Source organism: Mytilus edulis, chromosome 3 (genome assembly GCF_963676685.1).
Source record: "Mytilus edulis chromosome 3, xbMytEdul2.2, whole genome shotgun sequence".
Lineage (NCBI taxonomy): Eukaryota > Metazoa > Mollusca > Bivalvia > Mytilida > Mytilidae > Mytilus > Mytilus edulis.
In genome coordinates, this window is record NC_092346.1 from 15898427 (window position 1) to 15919097 (window position 20671).

A 20671-nucleotide genomic window follows, 5' to 3' on the forward strand; every position below is an offset into this window, starting at 1 on the left:
TTAAGCTATTTATTGGAAAGTAGCATGCTTCTGCTAAATAAATATAGGATGTTTTTGACAATACAATGCATATATCAGGTACTAGCATCATTAAGTAATGCTAAATTACTGAAATCTTCAAAATTTTAGATTTTTTGGTAAATTTTAGACGGTTTCTGTCTTAAATGAAAGTGTAAATTTTCCCCTTACATTATGATATTGTTATTATTCGTGTTCATTTATAATATTGAAATGTTAATTATACCCCATGCAACGAGTTGCGGAGGGTATAATGTTTTTGACCGTTTGTCCGTCTGTCAGTCCTGTTTCTTGTCATCACAACTCCTTTCAAACCATGCATCAGAATTTCATGAAACCTTTTCAGATAATAAGGACATACTATGTAGTTGTGCATATTGACGGGGAAATTGCGATTCAATTTTTTTTCTAGGTGTTACGCCCCCTTTGAACTTATTTACTTTAATGTACTACTGCAACAGTTTGTCATCGCAACTCCTCTCAAACCACACAACAGAATTTCACGAAACCCTTTTCAGATAATAAGGACATACTATGTAGTTTCTGCATATCGACGGGAAATTGTGATTCAATTTTTTTTCTAGGAGTTACGCCCCCTTTGAACTTATTTGCTTCAATGTACTTCTGCAACAGTTTGTCATCTCAACTCCTCTGAATCCACACAACAGAATTTCATGAAATTTTGTTAGATAATAAGGACATACTATTTAGATGTGCATATTGGCAGGAAATTAATTTTTCTTTTACAATTTTTTTCTTACACTAATTTAATTTCTCCAATGACAATGTGGGGACGTTGGGTATGTGAGTGTGCTCACTAAGGTTCTTTAATTGTATTTAATGATAATACATAATATATATACATGTAAAGGTTGAGGATGCGGCCACTTTCATTTTTTGACAAAAACCATCAGAAAAGTGACATTTTTGGCAAATTCAATAGATTTTTCATACGAAAGCTTGAATCTGAGCGTTTTTAATGACTAAGTCAGTCAAAATCTTTCACATTAACTAGATTGAATCAATTGAAATAGACAGTTAAGAGTTTAAAAAGTGTCCAAAATCTTTCGTTAGATGAATTTGAAATTTGAGGCCAAAATCGGAACTTTTCCTACTCCTTTTATTTGTTACCTTATCATATGGTACAAAAATAATTTAAAAAAATCAATTTTTGATGGTATAAAAATGCCATTTTTGGAACTCATCCGTGACCTTTATTTTTTTATTATTATTTTCAATTAAGCTGTTCTTAAACTAAACTATTGTAAAATTTGAGCGATTTCTGTAATTAAGTTCTCTTATTTCGGTATTACCTCTATTTCTGCTATTAGTTCAACAGAAAAAAGGTACCTTTACAAAAATGTATGCTTCTTTCGAAGGCAGGTTGTGAACGATGACCCCATTTTTTTTTTATTAAGTATAAGATTTAAGTACGTTTATCATTTTTACAGAAACAATTTTTCCTTGTAGATGTTGCAGATACATTCATACAAATGATGTTGAAGAAACAAAGAGAAAAGGAACTTGGACTGTACCATTTTGTTTGCAGCTTCTAAGGTGAAGTATACTTATTTATTTTAAATGTTTTGTAAAAATAAGAAGATGTGGTATGATTGTAAATGAAACAACTCTCCATGAGAGACCAGTGAGACAAAAATTAACAACCAAAGGTAACTACATCCTTCAACAATGAGCTATACAACGTCAAGGACTTGAAATTACCAATGAACAACTTTGGGCCTGATTTATTAACAAAACATTGAACGATAAACTGTTATGATATACAGCAACAAACTACTGAATTACAAGCTCCTGAATTGAGACAGACATATGGAGTTTGTAAACATTAAAAATGGTTGCTGGCACGAAACTCTCATTCTAACCTATGACAGTGGAACAACATTTCAACTAGCAAACTATAAAAATCATTGAAAAGGGCTTAAAGGAGACGTGACACAATTTTTTTTTTTTTTTTTTTTTTTTTAATTAATCAATTCAAATTGGTAAAAAAATATATTCTAATTAATTTTTCTTGTCAAAACCTCATTAAAATGACTTTTTATGGTCAAAGAATCCAGCGCTTGTCGTCATCTTTGATTTTTAATGAGATACCGATCACGTGATCGTGATGACGTCAGTGGATACAAGCTGAGAAAATGTCTCAATATGGACGAAGTACATCGCATTTTTGCGTAATTAAACAATGGACGGTGTTGACAGCAGTTTACAAGGCAATTCTCAAAGTTTAGATATTCGACCGTATCAGTTTGAGCCGTTACTTGTGGAAAATAATCAAGAAGAAGATATAAATTCGTCATCCGAAGAGTCCGACATTGACGATCTTTCAAGCAATGTCGATCGCCTTGTAAACACAAACTGGTTCGTATGATAAATATACTTGTAACCAAACACTTTCAGAGTTCAATTGATGGCAGATGCATGTATAACAGTTAAAAATGTAAATTTCTGGGTTTTTTTACGATTTATTTATCCACCGAAAATAGTTTGTTTCCCTCTGCCCTAATCCAAATAATTATGACGTTTGGCAAGGCTATTTTATTTATTTTTTCTGGGACGCCTTCCTACAACGTCGTATACAGTTTTTGTTTCATTTATATAAAGAATTACGAACTGTCAAATATAATAAATGGACAGGGGGGGGGGGAAGAAAAAATTGTCCAACATTATATTGTATAAACAGACCACCTGAAGTATATGAGTAAACCAGTCACTAGAGACAGTAATACAATTTTGGCAATGAAAAGAAAAAAAATGTCCATATATATTTGATGAGCATAGTATATATGAACAAGACATTCACCACATTTATGATATTTTTTTATAGAGTTTAATTCAAGATATATAAATATACCTCCACAATCAATTCATAATTTTGAATGGGGACACACAGTTGCCCCCTCCCATCTTTACCCATGGTTTGGCCTGCACTTGCTTATGATCAACCGTGGCCAAAAGTTTATTTGTGAAACCTACTCTTGTGTTATATTTTCTATATTGTGTATTTTGTACTGCTGGTTTCACATAAATAAGGTTTTTTTTCATGTTATAGGTGTGATTGTGGAAACTGCAATTCCATGACAACAGCAGATGAATGTGTATGCTGTTCAGACATATCAGCTGTAAGCTATTTAATGCAACCAGATGACTTAAACTGCATCACAGAACATGAGGTCTTTATTGCCAACTGCTTAAACCGTCATGTGTTACAAGTCAGCATGTATGCATACATGGAGCATGTTGGTCCATTTGACGACAATGAACCCATCAATGAGTAAGTTTTGTAATAGTAGTAGGCTAGGTTCATGTTCATGTTGGATCAATTTCAAATCAATTATTGTTTTATTGAATCCAGGTTCATTCACTGTTTTCGAGACAATACTTAAGTGACTTCAATATTTTTAATTGTACAGAGTTAGTACAATCATTGACAATTCAATAAAGAAACTAACAGATGAATTCAATAATAATTTAATATCACAGATAAATTCATAATTCAAATATCACAGATAAATTCATAATTCAAATATCACAGAAACAATTTGTTTATACATAACATATTTCAAAGCATATTGAACATGTAGAAAGGTCCAAGTTCTTTCGTGTCATAATAATATACATAGGTAGCAAATATATACATGGCAGTACACCTTAGGTAATATTTATCAATCCTAAATATTTCTTTTTAACCTAAATACAACACAAAATGACAGGTACAACAGATTTAAAATGTTTTGGTCTTTCGAAAATAAAAAAAAGGTCAATAAGAAATTTTTCATTATAACTTTCATTGTATGTTTGTAAATATATTTACATCAGTTAAAAGTATGGTACTGAAAGTTGTACATGAATATAATTGATGTTTTGCTTTGTAGGAAATATAGGTTTATGGCATATAGGAGATTTGTTCAGTGGATATGGCATCGCCTTGGACGTCACAACAGAAAGATCTTGCCTGCATGTGTTGTGAAAAAAATCAGAGACAGTTTCCCGTCTGAAGAATACTGTGGCTTCAAATATGCAGTTGTATGAATTAAGTTTGGACTGATGACTATTTGTAACTATTTATTTTAAATGAAACACTTGTATTAATAAAAACATTGACTTTTTTTCCTTGCACAGTAGATCAACAGTTTTTAAGAATAATTTAAATAATAAAAGTGTACCTTATACCATTTTTTTTATTGCGAAATAAGAAATCAAGGTTGATATTTCTTCACAATAAATAACATGAAAAAAGCCTGCATTTTTCAAAACTCATGAATATTATTCACATGTAAAAGTTTACAATGATCATCCACTGCATATCGTACAAACATTAAACTGTTCTTAATAATTTTCCTCTATCTCTGAAAGCGGGACCTGTGTCTTGCAATGAGGTCTGCCTTTTGGAATGGCTCGAATGTCTGTGTCAAACTGACCGGAAAATGGTTTTGAAGTGTCTTTACATCCCCTGCAGCATTTGAATAGGATGAGCAGTCATGTTCCCTTCTGGACACCACAGCTTGCTTGATCAGCAGAACATAATCTACAAAAAAATAGTCAATATTATTTTCAAATTTTGTTCACTGCAAGTATTACAATGTTATTCTTAATTTTTACTAAATAAAAATGAATTGATGCATCAAGTTTTTAACTGACATCCTATAGCAAAGCATGTACAAGCTGTGATTACTTGGTTAAAAACTATGTTAGCTCTTTGTTGCATACCATACAAATGTCTGTTAAATTGTTTTATATGAATGATATTTTGATGTCAGTGCCTTTTTTAAGCTTATCATACAGTATAGTTTTCCTCATTGTTGAAGACCGTAAGGTTATCTGTAGTGATAACATACACTTCATATTAGTTTTGATGGATAGTTTCTTTTGCAATCAAACAACTTCTTATCTTTTTTTATAACCACAAGTTGGATTTTAATACATACCATAAGTAGCTGGTGAAGGTCTGGATTTAACAACAGCTTCTTTGCCTTTCTTTGGTTTGGGATAAATCATGCTGAAGCATTGCAGACCATCTTTAGTGAAAGCTCTATCTCTGTTGCAGTTCTCGTTGTAGTGCAATGCTGCAACACACAATCTGAAAGGGATTTACAACATTTATTAGTCAATATGTTGAAAAAATAAAAGTTTTGTTAGGTGTAAAATTAGTAAATTATAAACAAGAATGTGTCCAAAGTACATGGATGCCCCTCTCGCACTTTCATTTCCCATGTTCAATTGACTGTAAAAATGTAATTTGGCATTTAAAATAGAAATATCATACGATACGGATAAGGTGTACTAAGTTTCAAGTTAATTGGACTACCTCTTCATCAGAAACTACCTCGACCAAAAACTTTCACATGAAACTCTCACTTTAATTTTTTAAATCAGTGCCTTGACAAAAAAATTTAAACTGCAGCATGACGGACAGACAGACCATAAAACATAATACCCCTCTAATGTTGTAGGTGGGACATAATTACACACAGCAAATAAAATTAAATATTTACCGTGCAAGCATAGATGAGTAGAAAAAGTGGGTGCTCTTTGGTGCATGCGATACTAAAATGAATTCCAGCAAATACTTGCACACTGGATGGTCTTAAGACCTTATTTTTGGATGAAAATTAATTACATTTTGTTGGTAAAAGAAATGAATTGGTTCAATAAGGTATGAAATGACAAATGCACATACATTAAAAGTTGGTTGTTCAGTGTGAGGCAAGGCTCGATGTTGAAGTCCGTACATTGACCTATAATGGTTTACTTTTATAAATTGTTATTTGGATGGAGAGTTGTCTCATTGGCACTCACACAACTTCTTCTTTTATCTATGTTCATTTTACATGTTAAATTTCAACCTACATACAAAATGAATCAAAATTTACTATTTCTTGTCCTCAGTATAGCATCTTTCTTTCAGCGATTTTTATTTATATTTTGTTTTAAGGATTTAGTTTTTAAAAACATGTGTTAGTTTTCTTATTTGAATTGTCATTTCTAGGCCTTTTGTAGCTGACTGTGCATTAGAGGCTTTGCTTATTGTTGAAGGCCATATGTGATCTATAGATAGTTGTTAATTTTGATTTCATTTTGGTCTATTGTGGGGAGTTGTCTCATGGGCAATCATACCTAATCTTCTTTTATATATACATATTGAATTAATATAAGTATATAAAGTTTTAAAAATTGAGAATGGAATTGACGAATGTTTCAAATAGACTGGAAGCGGATTACAGAGTCTGTTTTTTAAACAGGTTGATCAATTTATATATATTCTATTTCCAAAAAATAATTATACATATAGTACTACATACCTCTGATCATCATCTGAGGGTTGGTAGTCCTCATCACTATCTGCATGGCTGGAAACCTCATCGTCATCAGAGTTTTGGGCTGAAGTGGTGTGAGTTGTTGTAGGTAGAGTACTGGCACATGTACATTTTGTAATGTCATCATCAGTCTGTGTAGCAATTGTACTGTATGTTGCTGAAGGTTGTGTAATCTTAAGATCTGTTTGATGTTTCCTGGTACGTTGCTGTGGACGGAGGTAGGATTGGCTTTTCTTGTGTTTTACTACTTTTGGTGATGGTGGTGGAGTAGTCTGTGTAACCATGGTAACTTTGGATGTATTGTTCTCTGTAACATTGGAGGTTGGCAGCTCTGGTTCTGGTTCTGGTGTTGTGGTACTGTCTGGTACTTGGAGTTGTACACATTCCGTCTCTCGTTCATAGTTGTCATATGCAAGCTGTAGGATCTGCAAAGAATAAATATTTGTTGTTTATTTAGTTTTACACAACTTTACTATGAAAGAGATATAAAAAACAAGTGGTCCCACAATGGTCAATCATGGTCAGTGGAGGATCCAGAAATTTTCCTAAGGGGTCCCACTGACACAATACAAAGGGGGGGAGGGTTGCACTTGCTCCAGTCCAGTCACAAATGCTTCAGTGATTCCCTATATAATTAACCAAATTTTTCCACAAAAGGCCCCCCCCCCCCCCTGGATCAGCCTATGATGGTCAATTGCATTTCTGAATAATTAAATGGTCTAAAATTACAATTATAATGAAATCAAAAACATAGAGAAATATACATATTACTTCTTAAATCCCTTTAATTTGAGCTTTCATGGATAGTTGTCTGAGTAGCAATCAAAATTTCAGTGGCGGATCCAGGGGGAGGGTTTAGACCCCCCCCCCTCTTTTATGGGGACGATCAATATATTTGAATGGGGACATAAAGTTGCCGCCCCCCCCCCCTTTTTTTCGAAAATGGCTGGATATCTCCCTGCAAGTTTACCACCAATTATTTGGTTCTTATATATTAATTTAATAATTTGAATTTTTAGTGTACACTTCAAGTTTAAAGTTTATTATAGCCACACTACATACATACATGAGGGTTTGGATGGTGTTAAATGATTATAGAATAATGCCTCTAAAAAATGAAGATTAGAGAATAAAGGGCAAAAAAAATGAAAATTTAGAGAAAAAAGGTGTTAATTTTTTTTAAGATTTGAGAAAAAAGGGGTGAAAATGTTTACAGAATAACAGACCCCCCCCCCCCCCCCCTCATACATGTACTGTATAAACACAATATGAAATTAAATGCACATTTTAAAATTTAGAATGTATATATAATGATCTGTGTAGAAATTTCATTACTTTTATATCAATTACTTCACCATATATATATATATCTCTATTATCAAAATATATTTCTTAAAAATGTTGGAGTTGAACAGGTAATTAAATTGCATTAAATAAGAGAAAAAGACAGGTAATAAATTACCTATCACCTAACCAGAGACATGTCTCTGACCTAACCAAGTATGTTGGTGTGAAATTTGAATTACTGAAGCAGCTCACAATAAATGTGTAATAAGTATGACATATAACAGGGGAAATTTAAAAGTAATATTTAAAGAAATTTTAATACAATAAAATAAATTCATGTCTTTGTCCCCTCTTTAATCATCCTGATGAACATTTTCAATAAGTACTGATTTTTGTTTTTTGCTGAATTGTTATAATGTGTATATCTTCAGTCTATACTTATACTTTATCTACTACTCCCAGGTCTGTATCAATTGGATTTATTTGCATTATTAAAACTATATTATTCAGCTTCATGTCTTGTGCAATATAAAGACTTGAATACATACACTAGCCAAAATATTTGTTTCTCATTTAAGTCACCTTTTGCATATTTCACCTCAATAACCTTGCATCAACTTTCTATCATAGCATCTCTTCACATTTTTTTTTATTAAGAAATAAAATGACTTTCCATATGATAAATAAATCAAATAATTAGGGTAAATAATAGAAAATGAATTACAATACACTTTTTACACCTGCCTAATATTTATTAGAATCTATGTACTGCAGGTTATGTTTTAGTTATAGGGACAGACAGGCTTTGACATTTTTAATTTTTACTTTAAAAATTAATTCTTTATTGTCTAATTAGTTTGCTTATTATACTCCATTCATTACAACGTAAAATTCAGCAACCCATTATTTCCTATCCTCCCACCCCCCTTTTTTTAAGCCGCACTTTCAGTCCTTTTTTCTCTATTCTGTAAAACCCCGTTGATTAACCGACAGTCGGGAAATGATTATTCCTACAGGTAAAACAGATATGCATTGCGTAATATGTGTCTGTAACATTTTCTCGAGTCTATTTTCCAACCTCACCTGTGCATCCCGCCGGTGATCATTGATGTACACAGATTCGCCGCATGTTACGCAATATTGCGTATTACCTATGTCTTACCTATCACCACCTATCACCACCCTGGGGCATGACACCTGTAACTTTCAACTTCAAAAGGTAACCAAGTATTGGGGATAAAGTGTGCCGCATACCTGTAACTTCTGATCGATGTAACTTTATGGTTCGATGTACACACCTGCACACGTGAACAGGTAGTGAGGTACACTAAGGAGGTACACGATACTAAATTTTCAACACTTAGCTATATTTATTTGGATATTGAAATTATTAAAAAAATATATATTATTAAAAGGGGATGCAATAAAATATTTGCGAAGATGAAAAAAAATATATATTTACCTCAGCTTTTCTCCGCTTTTCAAAAGCTCCACGCTTAGGTAAAGGTGGCTTTGGCTCAGCTGTTGTTGGTTGCGTCAATGGAATGTCAGGTACTGCATTTGGACGGAGTTTTGGCTTCATGGTAGGACATCCCTCGAGGTTCTTCATTACTTCTGGGTCACGATCGTAACATGAATTTGTAAAATGGGCGGAACAAAGTCTATGACTAGCGCCTGGTAGGAAGTCCCATCTCTTACAATAATGTGTCCACGCCTTCCTGGTTTGCGGGTTAATTGGAAAACGAAAAAAACTAATTAAGTTGTCCTTCTTATGTCTATTGTTGCACCCACTGGCAGCACACAGAACCATTTTTAATCACTGTCATGTATTTTTCTTTAAGATATTCGGAAATGAAATAGCGCTAATTATGTATATACACCCGTCAGTCAAATATGATTGATGTAACCACTGACGTCACAGCCTCGTTCTGAGTGACTTCCGGGATTGAAATATGCATAATTAGTAGGTCGACAGATCGATATATTTGAATTCATAATTTATCCATTTAAACGATAATTATATATCTTTCGATGTTTTTTATGGGGTAATTATGTATAAATAAATATTTATTTACAAAAAAAAAAAAAAAAAAAAATCATGTCACATCTCCTTTAATTCTAAGATCAATACAAAGTCAAAGCACAATAAAAAATCCTAAAACAAAAACACATGAAATACACATCTGAGATTTATAGCAGTTACTGAAAGCATGTTCTAATAATCAATATTTTATCCTTGTCCTTACACAATGGGCTGAATTTCTCTTAAGGGCATACCGTACAGTTTTGATCCTGTATTTACAAGTTCGTGAAAATTTGCATATAGGCTATTTTTTACCTGATTAAATCAAATATGTAATAAAAAATATACCTTCATGTGCTACTTTTTGAGAAAAATGAGGTCGAAATTTTGTATATTTGCTCAAAATTCAGATATGTGGCCGTATTTTCTTTTTTCGAAAAAAAGACATATTTTTTTTGTTATAAAAGATAAACACAAATTGTTTTTTGTTAAAGTCATATGAAACGAGTGAGTGGTGAAAAATAATGTTTGTCCAATTCTTGAACCAATGGATGTATACATTCATAAACTTAGTCCTATGTGCAAGATTTTATCATTATTTTCGCAAATATATCATATAATCGCCAATTTTTTTCTCTCTCTGTTATGATTGAACAAATATGGCTGCTCATTAAATGCCATGATTTGAAGCCGAGTTTAACCGATTGTCACCTTATAGTAAACAAATCACAAAAAGCATGGGTATTGAGCACGTGTTTAACATGTATAATCAGATATTTGTTTATTTCAATGACAGATCCATGCGTATTGTGGTCACCGGATTTTTACGAGGAGGGTTACGCTCGGGTCACTATGCATACAGAAAATATGTCGGCAAATTGCTTGCTGGCAGCAAGCAATTAAAAATAAGTACTCTTCTTCGAAATGTGGACAAATTAAAGAATTTTCCTCAGAAAAAAGTATATATGTACATAAGTTGTTTAATGAAAACTAACCATTTAGTTATAAAAAACATATGCATATTTTTTTTTAATTTGAGGTTTCTTATGACTTTAATAATCGGTAATTTCTGTATTTTATAAGTATCCTATAAAATTATGCATTTTTTATTCCCAAATAACTCGTATTTATCAAATGTTCATGAATTGAGGAAAAATATGTCATTTTTGGCTTTATGTTTATCAAAATTAAAAAAAATCCTAAATTTGGGTCACATAATCTCCCTGCAAATTGAAAGTCAAACAAATTGCTGTTTTGAAAAATGGGGTTCCATGAACTCGTTTTCAAATAAATTCAGTTTGAATGATCAAAATCAGTCGAAAAATGCATTTTTCCCTGGTATGTTAAAGTTTGATGTCGCGAAAATAACATTTTGCATTAGCAACGTCATTACCTCCTCTGTAACTGTATCGTATGCCCTTAAAAGCTAACCTAGACCTATAAATGAATGATTATAGCCATCACTTGATGTCATCTAAACAAATAACATATAGATGGAGAGAAATTTTAGTTTAAGTCGCAAAAATGATCAACAAGAAAAGATCATCAAATAAGTATCATGAATGGTTGAAATTGTCAGTCAACTCCTAATTATTTAATAAATTAGCCACAGAGTTTTTTGTAAGGTCTAGTTTTAATTAGGATTTTATTGTAGATAAAGGAGATAAATTTCCTCTGTTGACAAAAAAATGTTTGAGGAGTCAGAAAGTTTGACTGAAGATTAAGGATATCAAATGAAGGTAAACATAAATTTAAAGTAATGTTTATATTTGTATTAATACATGTACCTCGAGTATGCATCAAAGATGTATTGGGTAAGATGGTAATAACTGTATGTGAAACAATAAAATTTGTTTAAAGTGGGCAGTACATGTATATTAAAACATACCATCAACATTTAAAAGCACAACTAAAAATGCAATCATAAAAGCATCTGCAAAGTTTCCTAGAAATCTGTGAAAGTATGACAGAGTATCCATGGTATCAGTTATTTGATGTCCATGTCAATCAAGGTGGATATTGTGTCATTGGCAATAGACAAATTTCCTATTTACATGTACCCACTTTAATCGGAACAAATTTGAGGGAAGTTAACTGTTTAATGCATATGCCATTATGTTTTCTATACATGACTAAATCATCAGAAAACAGTAAACCTTCCCCCAAAATTGCACCATTTATATTTTTGAATTTACTTCTTTCGGGTGTTTGTAGTGACAGAGTACCAGGATGTCTTACCACAGAGAAGGTATTAAAACCTGTTGAAAAAACATAGAATCCGAGTCAAAAGTTGATAATGTGAAAATAGACTATTATACCACATCATCTTATTGTCGAGCCTGCAACTTTTGTTGCAGAAAGCTCGACATATATATAATGTTCTGGGGGGCAGCAGAGGAGTTAGCTGAATTCTTAAAAGCTTTATATTTTAGAAGGATGAAGACCTGGATGCTTCATACTTTGAATATATACCAAGATGCCTCAGGTTACCAAGTTTCTCTCAGTCACATGTCCAATGCCCTTGACCTAATTTTCATGATTGAGTGTCTACTTGAAAAAAAGTTAAGATTTTTATACGACTGCAAAAATTCAAAATTTTGGTCGTATATTGGTATGAGGTTGGCGTCGTTGTCATCCGAAGACATTTGGTTTTCACACTATAACTAGTATAAGTGAATAGAAACCTATGAAATTTAAACACAAGGTTAAAGACTAGAAAAGGAAGTTTCAAATTGATTTTGGGAGTTTTGGTCCCAACAGATTAGGAGTTAAAGGGCCCAAATAAGCATTTTTCGTGGTTTTTGCACAATAACTTTAATAGTATAAGTGAATAGAAATCTATGAAATTTTAACACAAAGTTTATGACCACAAAAGGAAGGTTGTTATTGATTTTGGGAGTTTTGGTCCCAAACAGTTAAGGAATGAGGGTCCAAAGGGTCCAAAATTAAACTTTGTTTGATTTCATCAAAAAATGAATTATTTGGGTTCTTGTATATATGTCAAATCTAACCGTATATTTAGGGTGCAATCTGACAACAGTTTTTTTCTATGACATCATATTTTGAGGGACCATCTATAATTGACCCTTAGTGGTGTTAATGTTAAGGTTTATGTACCCTTCTGTAGCCATTTTTGTACGAACTTTTCAAACTTCAATTGTATCAAAACTACAGATATAATGAATAATAGAGATAGGCCATTTTGTACATATTCCAAGGGGAAACTTGATGCAAAGCATTATTTTTTACTGTTCCATTGCATTTAATAGAAAAAGAGGACTTTGTGGCAAATAAATCAAGATTTTTATAGAAAATCCACAGCATTTATCCTTGTACTCTCATATTTGGCAATTTGATGACTGATAGATATAGGATTATTGCATGCAGTGCTAGCATTGATTTTCTTAAAACAAGTTTATAAATGTAGTTATTGGTTAAGACAAGTATAAATATGGCCAAAATCAAGTACACCTTTTAGGGTGCGCTCGACTTTAGTGACTCAGCACGAGGTGTTTTGGAATTTACAGGTTACTCAGAACTTTTTGTAAAAAATAAACACTAGCACATCATAGAAAATCAAGTGAGTAATTTATGTTTCAAATTTTATAACAAAAATCTCTGTATTAAAGGCTGTGGATTTTCTATAAAAATCTTGATTTATTTGCCACAAAATCCTCTTTTTCTATCAAATGCAATGAAACAGTAAAAAAATAATGCTTTGCATCAAGTTTCCCCTTGGAACATGTACTAAATGGCCTATCTCTATTATTTATTATATCTTTAGTTTTGATACAATTGAGGTTTGAAAAATTCGTACAAAAATGGCTACAGAAGGGTACATAAACCTTAATGAAGATACTTGTATAAAACTAGATATCATTAGAATCAGAGTTTTCTTTAGTTTATAATGAAATAAAAATAAATTGTACTTTTAATAGTACCAAAAAGTTTTATCCAGAGAAAATGGGAAAAACATTGCCTAATCTATGCATAAAAAACATGAAATCAGGCCATGTACACACCCATGCAGACATGATACATGCACATTTTTCATATTCAAAACAGTATGAATTTCATAGGTTTTTACCTGGTCTTTCTAAAAATTTATGCTTCAGGCTACGTTCGCCTGCTTCAAAAAGAGATACAGTGGGTGCAAATAAGTTTTGCACTTTTCACTGACAAAAAAACAGGATGTTTACAGTTTGTCTCCCCTTAAAACATGTGTATTTAATCTAATTTTTAAAAATTATTTTAATCATTCAACCTGTTTTAATTGAAGCTAATTAACTTAATTTTACAATTAAATATAAAAAACATGATACTTTTTTACCAATTATGTTGATAAAAAGGGACTTCCCTCCAAGTCTATTTTTAGTTGGGGGAATTACCCCTAGTTTTTTATACGAAACTGTTTATAGCACCCTTAGATTTTTAATTTTTGGTCCTGTTTTCAAATTGGTCTACATTAAGGTACAAATGGTCCAAAATTAAACTTTGTTTGATTTTAACAAAAGTTGAATTCTTGGACTTCAAAATTGATGCTGAATCTAAACATGTACTTAGATTTTTGATTATGGACTGTCGGTCCAAATCAGGGTTCAAATTAAACTTTGTTTGATTTCAACAAAAATGGGGTTCTTTAATATGCTGAATCTAACCGTGTATTTAGATTTTTAATATTTGGGCCCGGTTATCAAATTGATCCACATTGACATGCTTGAGGTCTAAAGGGTCTAAAATTGCACATTATTTGATTTCATCAAAAATTGAATTCTTGGGGTTCTATGATCATGATGATATGCTGAATCTAACCATGTATTTATATTTTGGATATTTGACCATAATAGGTAAATGTCCAATTTAAAATTTAGTTTTTTTCTCGCCTTGACGGAGTAAAAAAATGAGACATAGGTATGGTGTTCCCCGCAGCGGCAGCATCAACTATGTATTAGTTTGTGATTAGGTCAATTTATGGTGAACCACTAGTGGTAGGTGAATGATATTTGGTATGCAGTTGTATAAGCATTGGCATATCTCATTTTCATGGAGATTTTTTTGACTCCGCCTCCTTAGTCATGGTCTATAGACTTTAATAATTTTGCTAAGTTAATATGTATTAGTTTGTGATAAGGTCAGTTCAAGGGGAACCATTAGTGGTAGGCCAATGTTAATTGGTGTTCAGTTTTATAAACATTAGCACATCTCATTTCCATGGAGAATATTTGACCCTGCCCCCTCAGTCATGGTCTATTGACTTTGAAACTTTTGCTTAGTTTACATGTATTAGTTTGTGATAATATCAGTTTAAGATGAACTGCTAATGTTAAGTCAATGATATTTGGTATGCAAATTTATTGTCATTTGAAAGTGTTGTTTTCATGGAGATTATATAGCCCCACCCCTGCTCATGGTTCATTGACTTTGAAACTTTTACATAGTTTAAAAGTTAATGTTTGTGTTTAAAGGGAACTACTTATTATGAGTCAATGGAAATTGGTATGCAGTTGTATTATATTTATCATTGGCACATCTCATTCCATGGAGATTGTTTAGCCATGTACCTTCAGTCATTGTTCATAGCCCTGAGACTTTGAATATTTGCATAACTTACATGTTAAAATATTGCTATTTAATTTCAACATTGCTTTATCAAAATTACATGAATATTTGCATAACTTACATGTTAAAGTATTGCTATTTAATTTCAACATTGCGTAATCAAAATTACATGAATATTTGCATAACTTACATGTTCAAATATTGCTATTTAATTTCAACATTGCATTATCAAAATTACAAAAAGGCGATACATATCTCTGTGATAACAGTTTATTAAGTGTAAGTTCTTAGACCACATTCATTCTGTGTCAGAAACCTATCTTGTGTCAACTATTTAATCACAATCCAAATTCAGAGCTGTATCAAGCTTAAATGTTGTGTCCATACTTGCCCCAACTGTTCAGGGTTCGACCTATGTGGTCCTTTAAAGCTGTGCCCTGCGGAGCATCTGGTTTGTAAAGTGAAATTCTCTCTTATTATAAGTAATAGGATAACTATATTTGGTATGTGAGTACCTTGCAAGGTCCTCATGGCTGTCATGCAGTTTTCACTTGACCTCGCCCTCCTTTCATTGATCAGTGAACAAGGTTAAGTTTTGGTGGTCAAGTCCATATCTCAGATACTAAAAGCAATATGTCTAGTATATTTGGTGTATGGAGGACTGTAAGGTGTACATGTCCAACTGGCAGGTGTCATCTGACCTTGACCTCATTTCCATGGTTCAGTGATTATAGTTGAGTTTTTGTGGGTTTTTTTCTGTTTTTCATATACTATTTGCAAAAGGTCTAATATATTTGGTGTATGGAAATAAAAACAGAATGATTGTTAGGTGTACATTTCTAGCTGGTATGTGTCATCTGCCCTTGACCTCATTTTCATGGTCAGTGGTCAAAGTTAAGTTTTTGAGTTTTTGTCTTTTTATCTAATACTACTGCTATAATAACTATATTAGGTGTATGGAAATATATTAGTTGTATGGAAGAATTATTAGTTGTATGGAAGAATTATTAGCTGTATAGATGTGTGCCTTGTATGGTTCATTTCACCTTGCCTGTCCTTGGCATCATTTTCATGGTTTAGTGGTAAATTTTTAGTTTTTTTGGTTAATGTTAAGGTTATGTTTCAATTGTAATATTTAAGCTTTATTTTAAGGACTACAAAAGAAGGCGAGACATTTCAGCGTGTGGTTTTATATTAAACATTAGAAAGAAGCTACAGATTAATGTTAACTGCAAAAATACTAAAATCCTTTATTAATTAGATCATGTAGATACAGGAAATGAAAATATTTTGAAATTTTTTATCATAAAAATGGTTATGCTCATATATTCAAGTTTCACTAAATTCCAAGAAGGGTTTCCACAAATAACAATGACTGATTTTCAAAATGATCATCATGTAAAAATGAAGAGATGTGCTAAGATTGCCCATGAAAACTATCTTTATGAACAATGACAGTTCAGTGGTTTGCTTTCAGCCTTTAGCAAAAATAATTACCATATATATTGTAATAAGCTATTAATAAAAGCCCGCCATTGTAAAATGTTAAACAATTAAAAAGTAACAAACAGCGTCCTGATTTTTATAAGTTCGAAGAATAAAATTGAGTCATATTATAGTATGATGTTGTTGTTAGCGATGTATGTCGACACATATGGTTTCCGGATAATTATAAAGTTAAAGCGAATGGATATCCATGAAATTTTACACAAGGTTTAATACCAAAAAGGAAGGTTGGGTTGATTTTTGGGGTGATGGTACCAACAGTTTAGAAATTAGGGGCAAAAAAGAAGCATTTTTGTAGTTTCCAGACATTAACGTGTGTGCCAGTGTACTAATCTCTCTGAAATTGTTCTTCAAGGTTCCATATCACAAAGGGTAGACTGGAATTGTTTAAAGGGGTAATTGCCTCAAACGTTCAGGAAATAGGGGGTCAAAAACAAGCATTTTTCTAATTTCCAGACAATATTTTGTGTTTAAGTGTATGGATTTCTTTAAAATTGTACTGCAAAGTACCATACCACAAAGGAAAAGGCTGGGATTAAGTTTTGGGGTAATTACTGAAAGGGGGTTGAAAAAAATTGGGGGAGGGGGATTTTTTTCTCCTCAAAATTTTCAACAAAATCCAAATACAGACAGTCTATCAAGCTTGAATATTGTGTCCAAACATGCACCAACTGGTCAGTCAAATAACAAGGCTTCGCTGAACATCATTTTCTTCATCATATTAATCTGACATGTTAAAGTTTGTACATTATGAAGTTACTAAATTGTTGATTTTGTGTATTTCAGATTATTATTGAAAAAAGAGCACTATGAAGTACTAGGAGAATTTGATAACATCTTGGTGAAATAGTCTGACTGATTATGACAGAACATCAAAAGAAATGACGAAAAATTACACATCTTCTCAAAATAGTACTACTAGAAACTAAAAGCTACTTGCAATTTTCACTGGTTTTTAGATCAGTAATAGTCTGACAAGGAATTTAATGAACATGATTATGATGCCTCTTGATAAATATAAAAACATATTGACTGTAAAATAATTACCAGTTACCAATTACATCTGTTGTTTACAAAATTTGTTATTTGGAAATATCTGTTGAATGTTTTGAAATTAAAATGTGTTAACTTAAATGATTTAAGAATTGAAGTCTTTAAATGATACAAAAGCAAGGATACATGGAATGATTGCAATTGAGACAACTACTAGCCCTGCATAATAGGGCACTAATGTAAACAAGTACAGGTCACCTGAAGTCTTCAACAATAAGCAAAAGCCTTAATTTAAAGATTTACATGGGCTTATTAAGTCCCAAGATAATGGTATCTACATCATTTGCTGTAAAATTTTTGTTGTATGTTTCTGATGAAGGTTAATTAAAATAAGCCCAGCACACCTAATTTGTGAACTGTTTTCTTTTAATTTCAAAAGAGAAAGCTAATAGACAAATTTAAGCAAAAAACATAAAAAAGGAAATCCATTTAATATGGCAGACAGCAACCAAACACAACCAGTGGACATAATGAAAAATTTTTTGAGTGCTCAAACTGCACTATAACATTAGACACAAAAACATCTTATATAATGCTGGATTACACAAAAGTGTTTAAAGTATCTGCTCTTCTCTGGTGTTTAAAAATTGTACAGATTTGGTGTCACAATATCTCAGTTACATGGGTTAGAATTCCTGCATGGGAAGAACAAAAAAATTGCGAAAGCAAACTTACAGATCTTACATTTTTGGGTTGATGTTTTGACGACTTGCATGTACATGTACAATATATATACAAAAAGTTAGCTGCTATTGAGACAAAGGCAAAAAATCATAAGGCAACAAATAAAATTGAGAAAGGAAATGGTGAATATGTCAAAGCGACAACCACCCGACTATAGAGCAAACAGCAGCCGAAGGCAACCAATGGGTCTTCAATGTAGCGAGAATTCCCGCACCCGTAGGTGTCCTACAGCTGGCCCCTAAAATATGCATAATAGTACAGTGATAATGGATGTCATACTAAACTCCGAATTATACACAAGAAACTAATATTTAAAATCATACAAGACTAACAAAGGCCAGAGGCTCCTGACTTGGGACAGGTGCAAAATTGCGGCGGGGTTAAACATGTTTATGAGATCTCAACCCTCCCCCTATACCTCTAGCCAATGTAGAAAAGTAAAAGAATAACAATACGCACATTAAAATTCAGTTCAAGAGAAGTCCGAGTCCGATGTCAAAAGATGTAACAAAAGAAAATAAATAAAATGACAATAATACATAAATAACAACAGACTACTAGCAGTTAACTGACATGCCAGCTCCAGACCTCAATTACACTCATTAACCATGTTTATTATAGATATAATAACAATAAACTAAAATAATACTTACCACTTCTAAATGATTAGGAACTTTCAGGAACTAATTGCAGCTACTGTCCAGGTTATGTTAAACAAATTTTCAGCTCCAACTGATCTGTTCAGTGAAGAGTTTTTATCATTTAAATAAAATGTGAACACATTCTAATCTTTTGGCAGACGTGAATATTCTCATGTGGCATTTATACCTATATGCAAGGGTACCTATATCTGGTGGTGATGATACACAGTGATAATTAACCATTTTCTTCTTCTTTTTGTTTAATTTTGAAAAAAAAATGGAATTTAAACTTTTTTCAGCATTTTGGAAAAAAATAATTTTGAAAATTTTTCATGTTTTTTTCATTTATTTTATAAGAATTAAATTTTAAAAGATTTTTTTTTTAAATATTTAATTATTTTTTTTTTTTTAATTTTTGAAAAGGTTAAACATGTTTATGAGATCTCAACCCTCCCCCTATACCTCTAGGGGGTAAGCCAATGTAGAAAAGTAAAAGAATAACAATACGCACATTAAAATTCAGTTCAAGAGAAGTCCGAGTCCGATGTCAAAAGATGTAACAAAAGAAAATAAATAAAATGACAATAATACATAAATAACAACAGACTACTAGCAGTTAACTGACATGCCAGCTCCAGACCTCAATTAAACTCATTAACCATGTTTATTATAGATATACACATGTAATAACAATAAACTAAAATAATACTTACCACTTCTAAATGATTAGGAACTTTCAGGAACTAATTGCAGCTACTGTCCAGGTTATGTTAAACAAATTTTCAGCTCCAACTGATCTGTTCAGTGAAGAGTTTTTATCATTTAAATAAAATGTGAACACATTCTAATCTTTTGGCAGACGTGAATATTCTCATGTGGCATTTATACCTATATGCAAGGGTACCTATATCTGGTGGTGATGATACACAGTGATAATTAACCATTTTTTTCTTCTTTTTGTTTAATTTTGAAAAAAAAATGGAATTTAAACTTTTTTCAGCATTTTGGAAAAAAATAATTTTGAAAATTTTTCATGTTTTTTTCATTTATTTTATAAGAATTAAATTTTAAAAGATTTTTTTTTTAAATATTTAATTATTTATTTTTTTTTAATTTTTGAAAAATTTAATTTTTTTGAAATATTTTGCATTTATAAATTTTTTAAACTTTAAAGAAGTTAATTTCAGTTGCCTTCGTCCATGCAAGCATGGACTAAGTTAGCCTTGGTTGCCTTCGTCCATGCATGCATGGACTAAGTTAGGGTTAGTTGCCTTAGTGCATGCATGCATGGACTAAGTCTGTTGTGTTAGTCCATGCATGCATGGACTAAGTTAACGTTAGTTACCTTCGTCCATGCATGCATGGAGTAAGCTTAGTTTCTAAGTTTTCATGTTTACAAATCATGAAAAGGTTTAGCCATACTATCAAGTTTTGCAATTTATTTCCTAAGGTAAGTTATAATGCACAATATGTATGTAAAACATAATTAATAGGTTGTATATGAAAAAAAACAACTAAACAGAAAAAAAAGGTAATTACATCAAATTAAAAAATAATTGAACTAA

General features: G+C 31.8%; 1 protein-coding gene and 1 long non-coding RNA gene across 3 annotated transcripts in view; both read left to right on the forward strand.

The window, feature by feature from the left end:
* The window catches only part of LOC139515894 (uncharacterized), a 28874-nt gene extending 11009 nt beyond the window's left edge, over positions 1-17865 (forward strand). Inside the window, exons 2-4 of one of the 2 annotated variants that reach the window (XR_011662865.1) lie at positions 1489-1575; positions 11318-11402; positions 17515-17865. This is a non-coding gene — a long non-coding RNA (uncharacterized lncRNA). The remainder of the gene's footprint in view (positions 1-1488; positions 1576-11317; positions 11403-17514) is intronic. The other variant, XR_011662866.1, reaches the window with a different exon arrangement.
* LOC139515893 (uncharacterized) lies at positions 2080-4245 on the forward strand. Its single transcript, XM_071305646.1, has 3 exons — positions 2080-2397; positions 3089-3310; positions 3912-4245. Exons 1-3 carry the CDS (start codon positions 2222-2224, stop codon positions 4066-4068), a joined length of 555 nt encoding a protein of 184 aa, XP_071161747.1. The 5' UTR covers positions 2080-2221; the 3' UTR covers positions 4069-4245.
* Positions 17866-20671: the final 2806 nt, after the last annotated feature.

What these genes read in the sequence shown, in the direction of transcription:
- LOC139515893 (XM_071305646.1), top strand. Translation starts at nt 2,222, where the DNA reads ATGGACGGTGTTGACAGCAGTTTACAAGGCAATTCTCAAAGTTTAGAT. An exon ending in CGCCTTGTAAACACAAACTG is followed by an intron (nt 2,398 to 3,088) that starts GTTCGTATGATA and finishes TTCATGTTATAG; the next exon opens with GTGTGATTGTGGAAACTGCA. An exon ending in GACAATGAACCCATCAATGA is followed by an intron (nt 3,311 to 3,911) that starts GTAAGTTTTGTA and finishes TTTGCTTTGTAG; the next exon opens with GAAATATAGGTTTATGGCAT.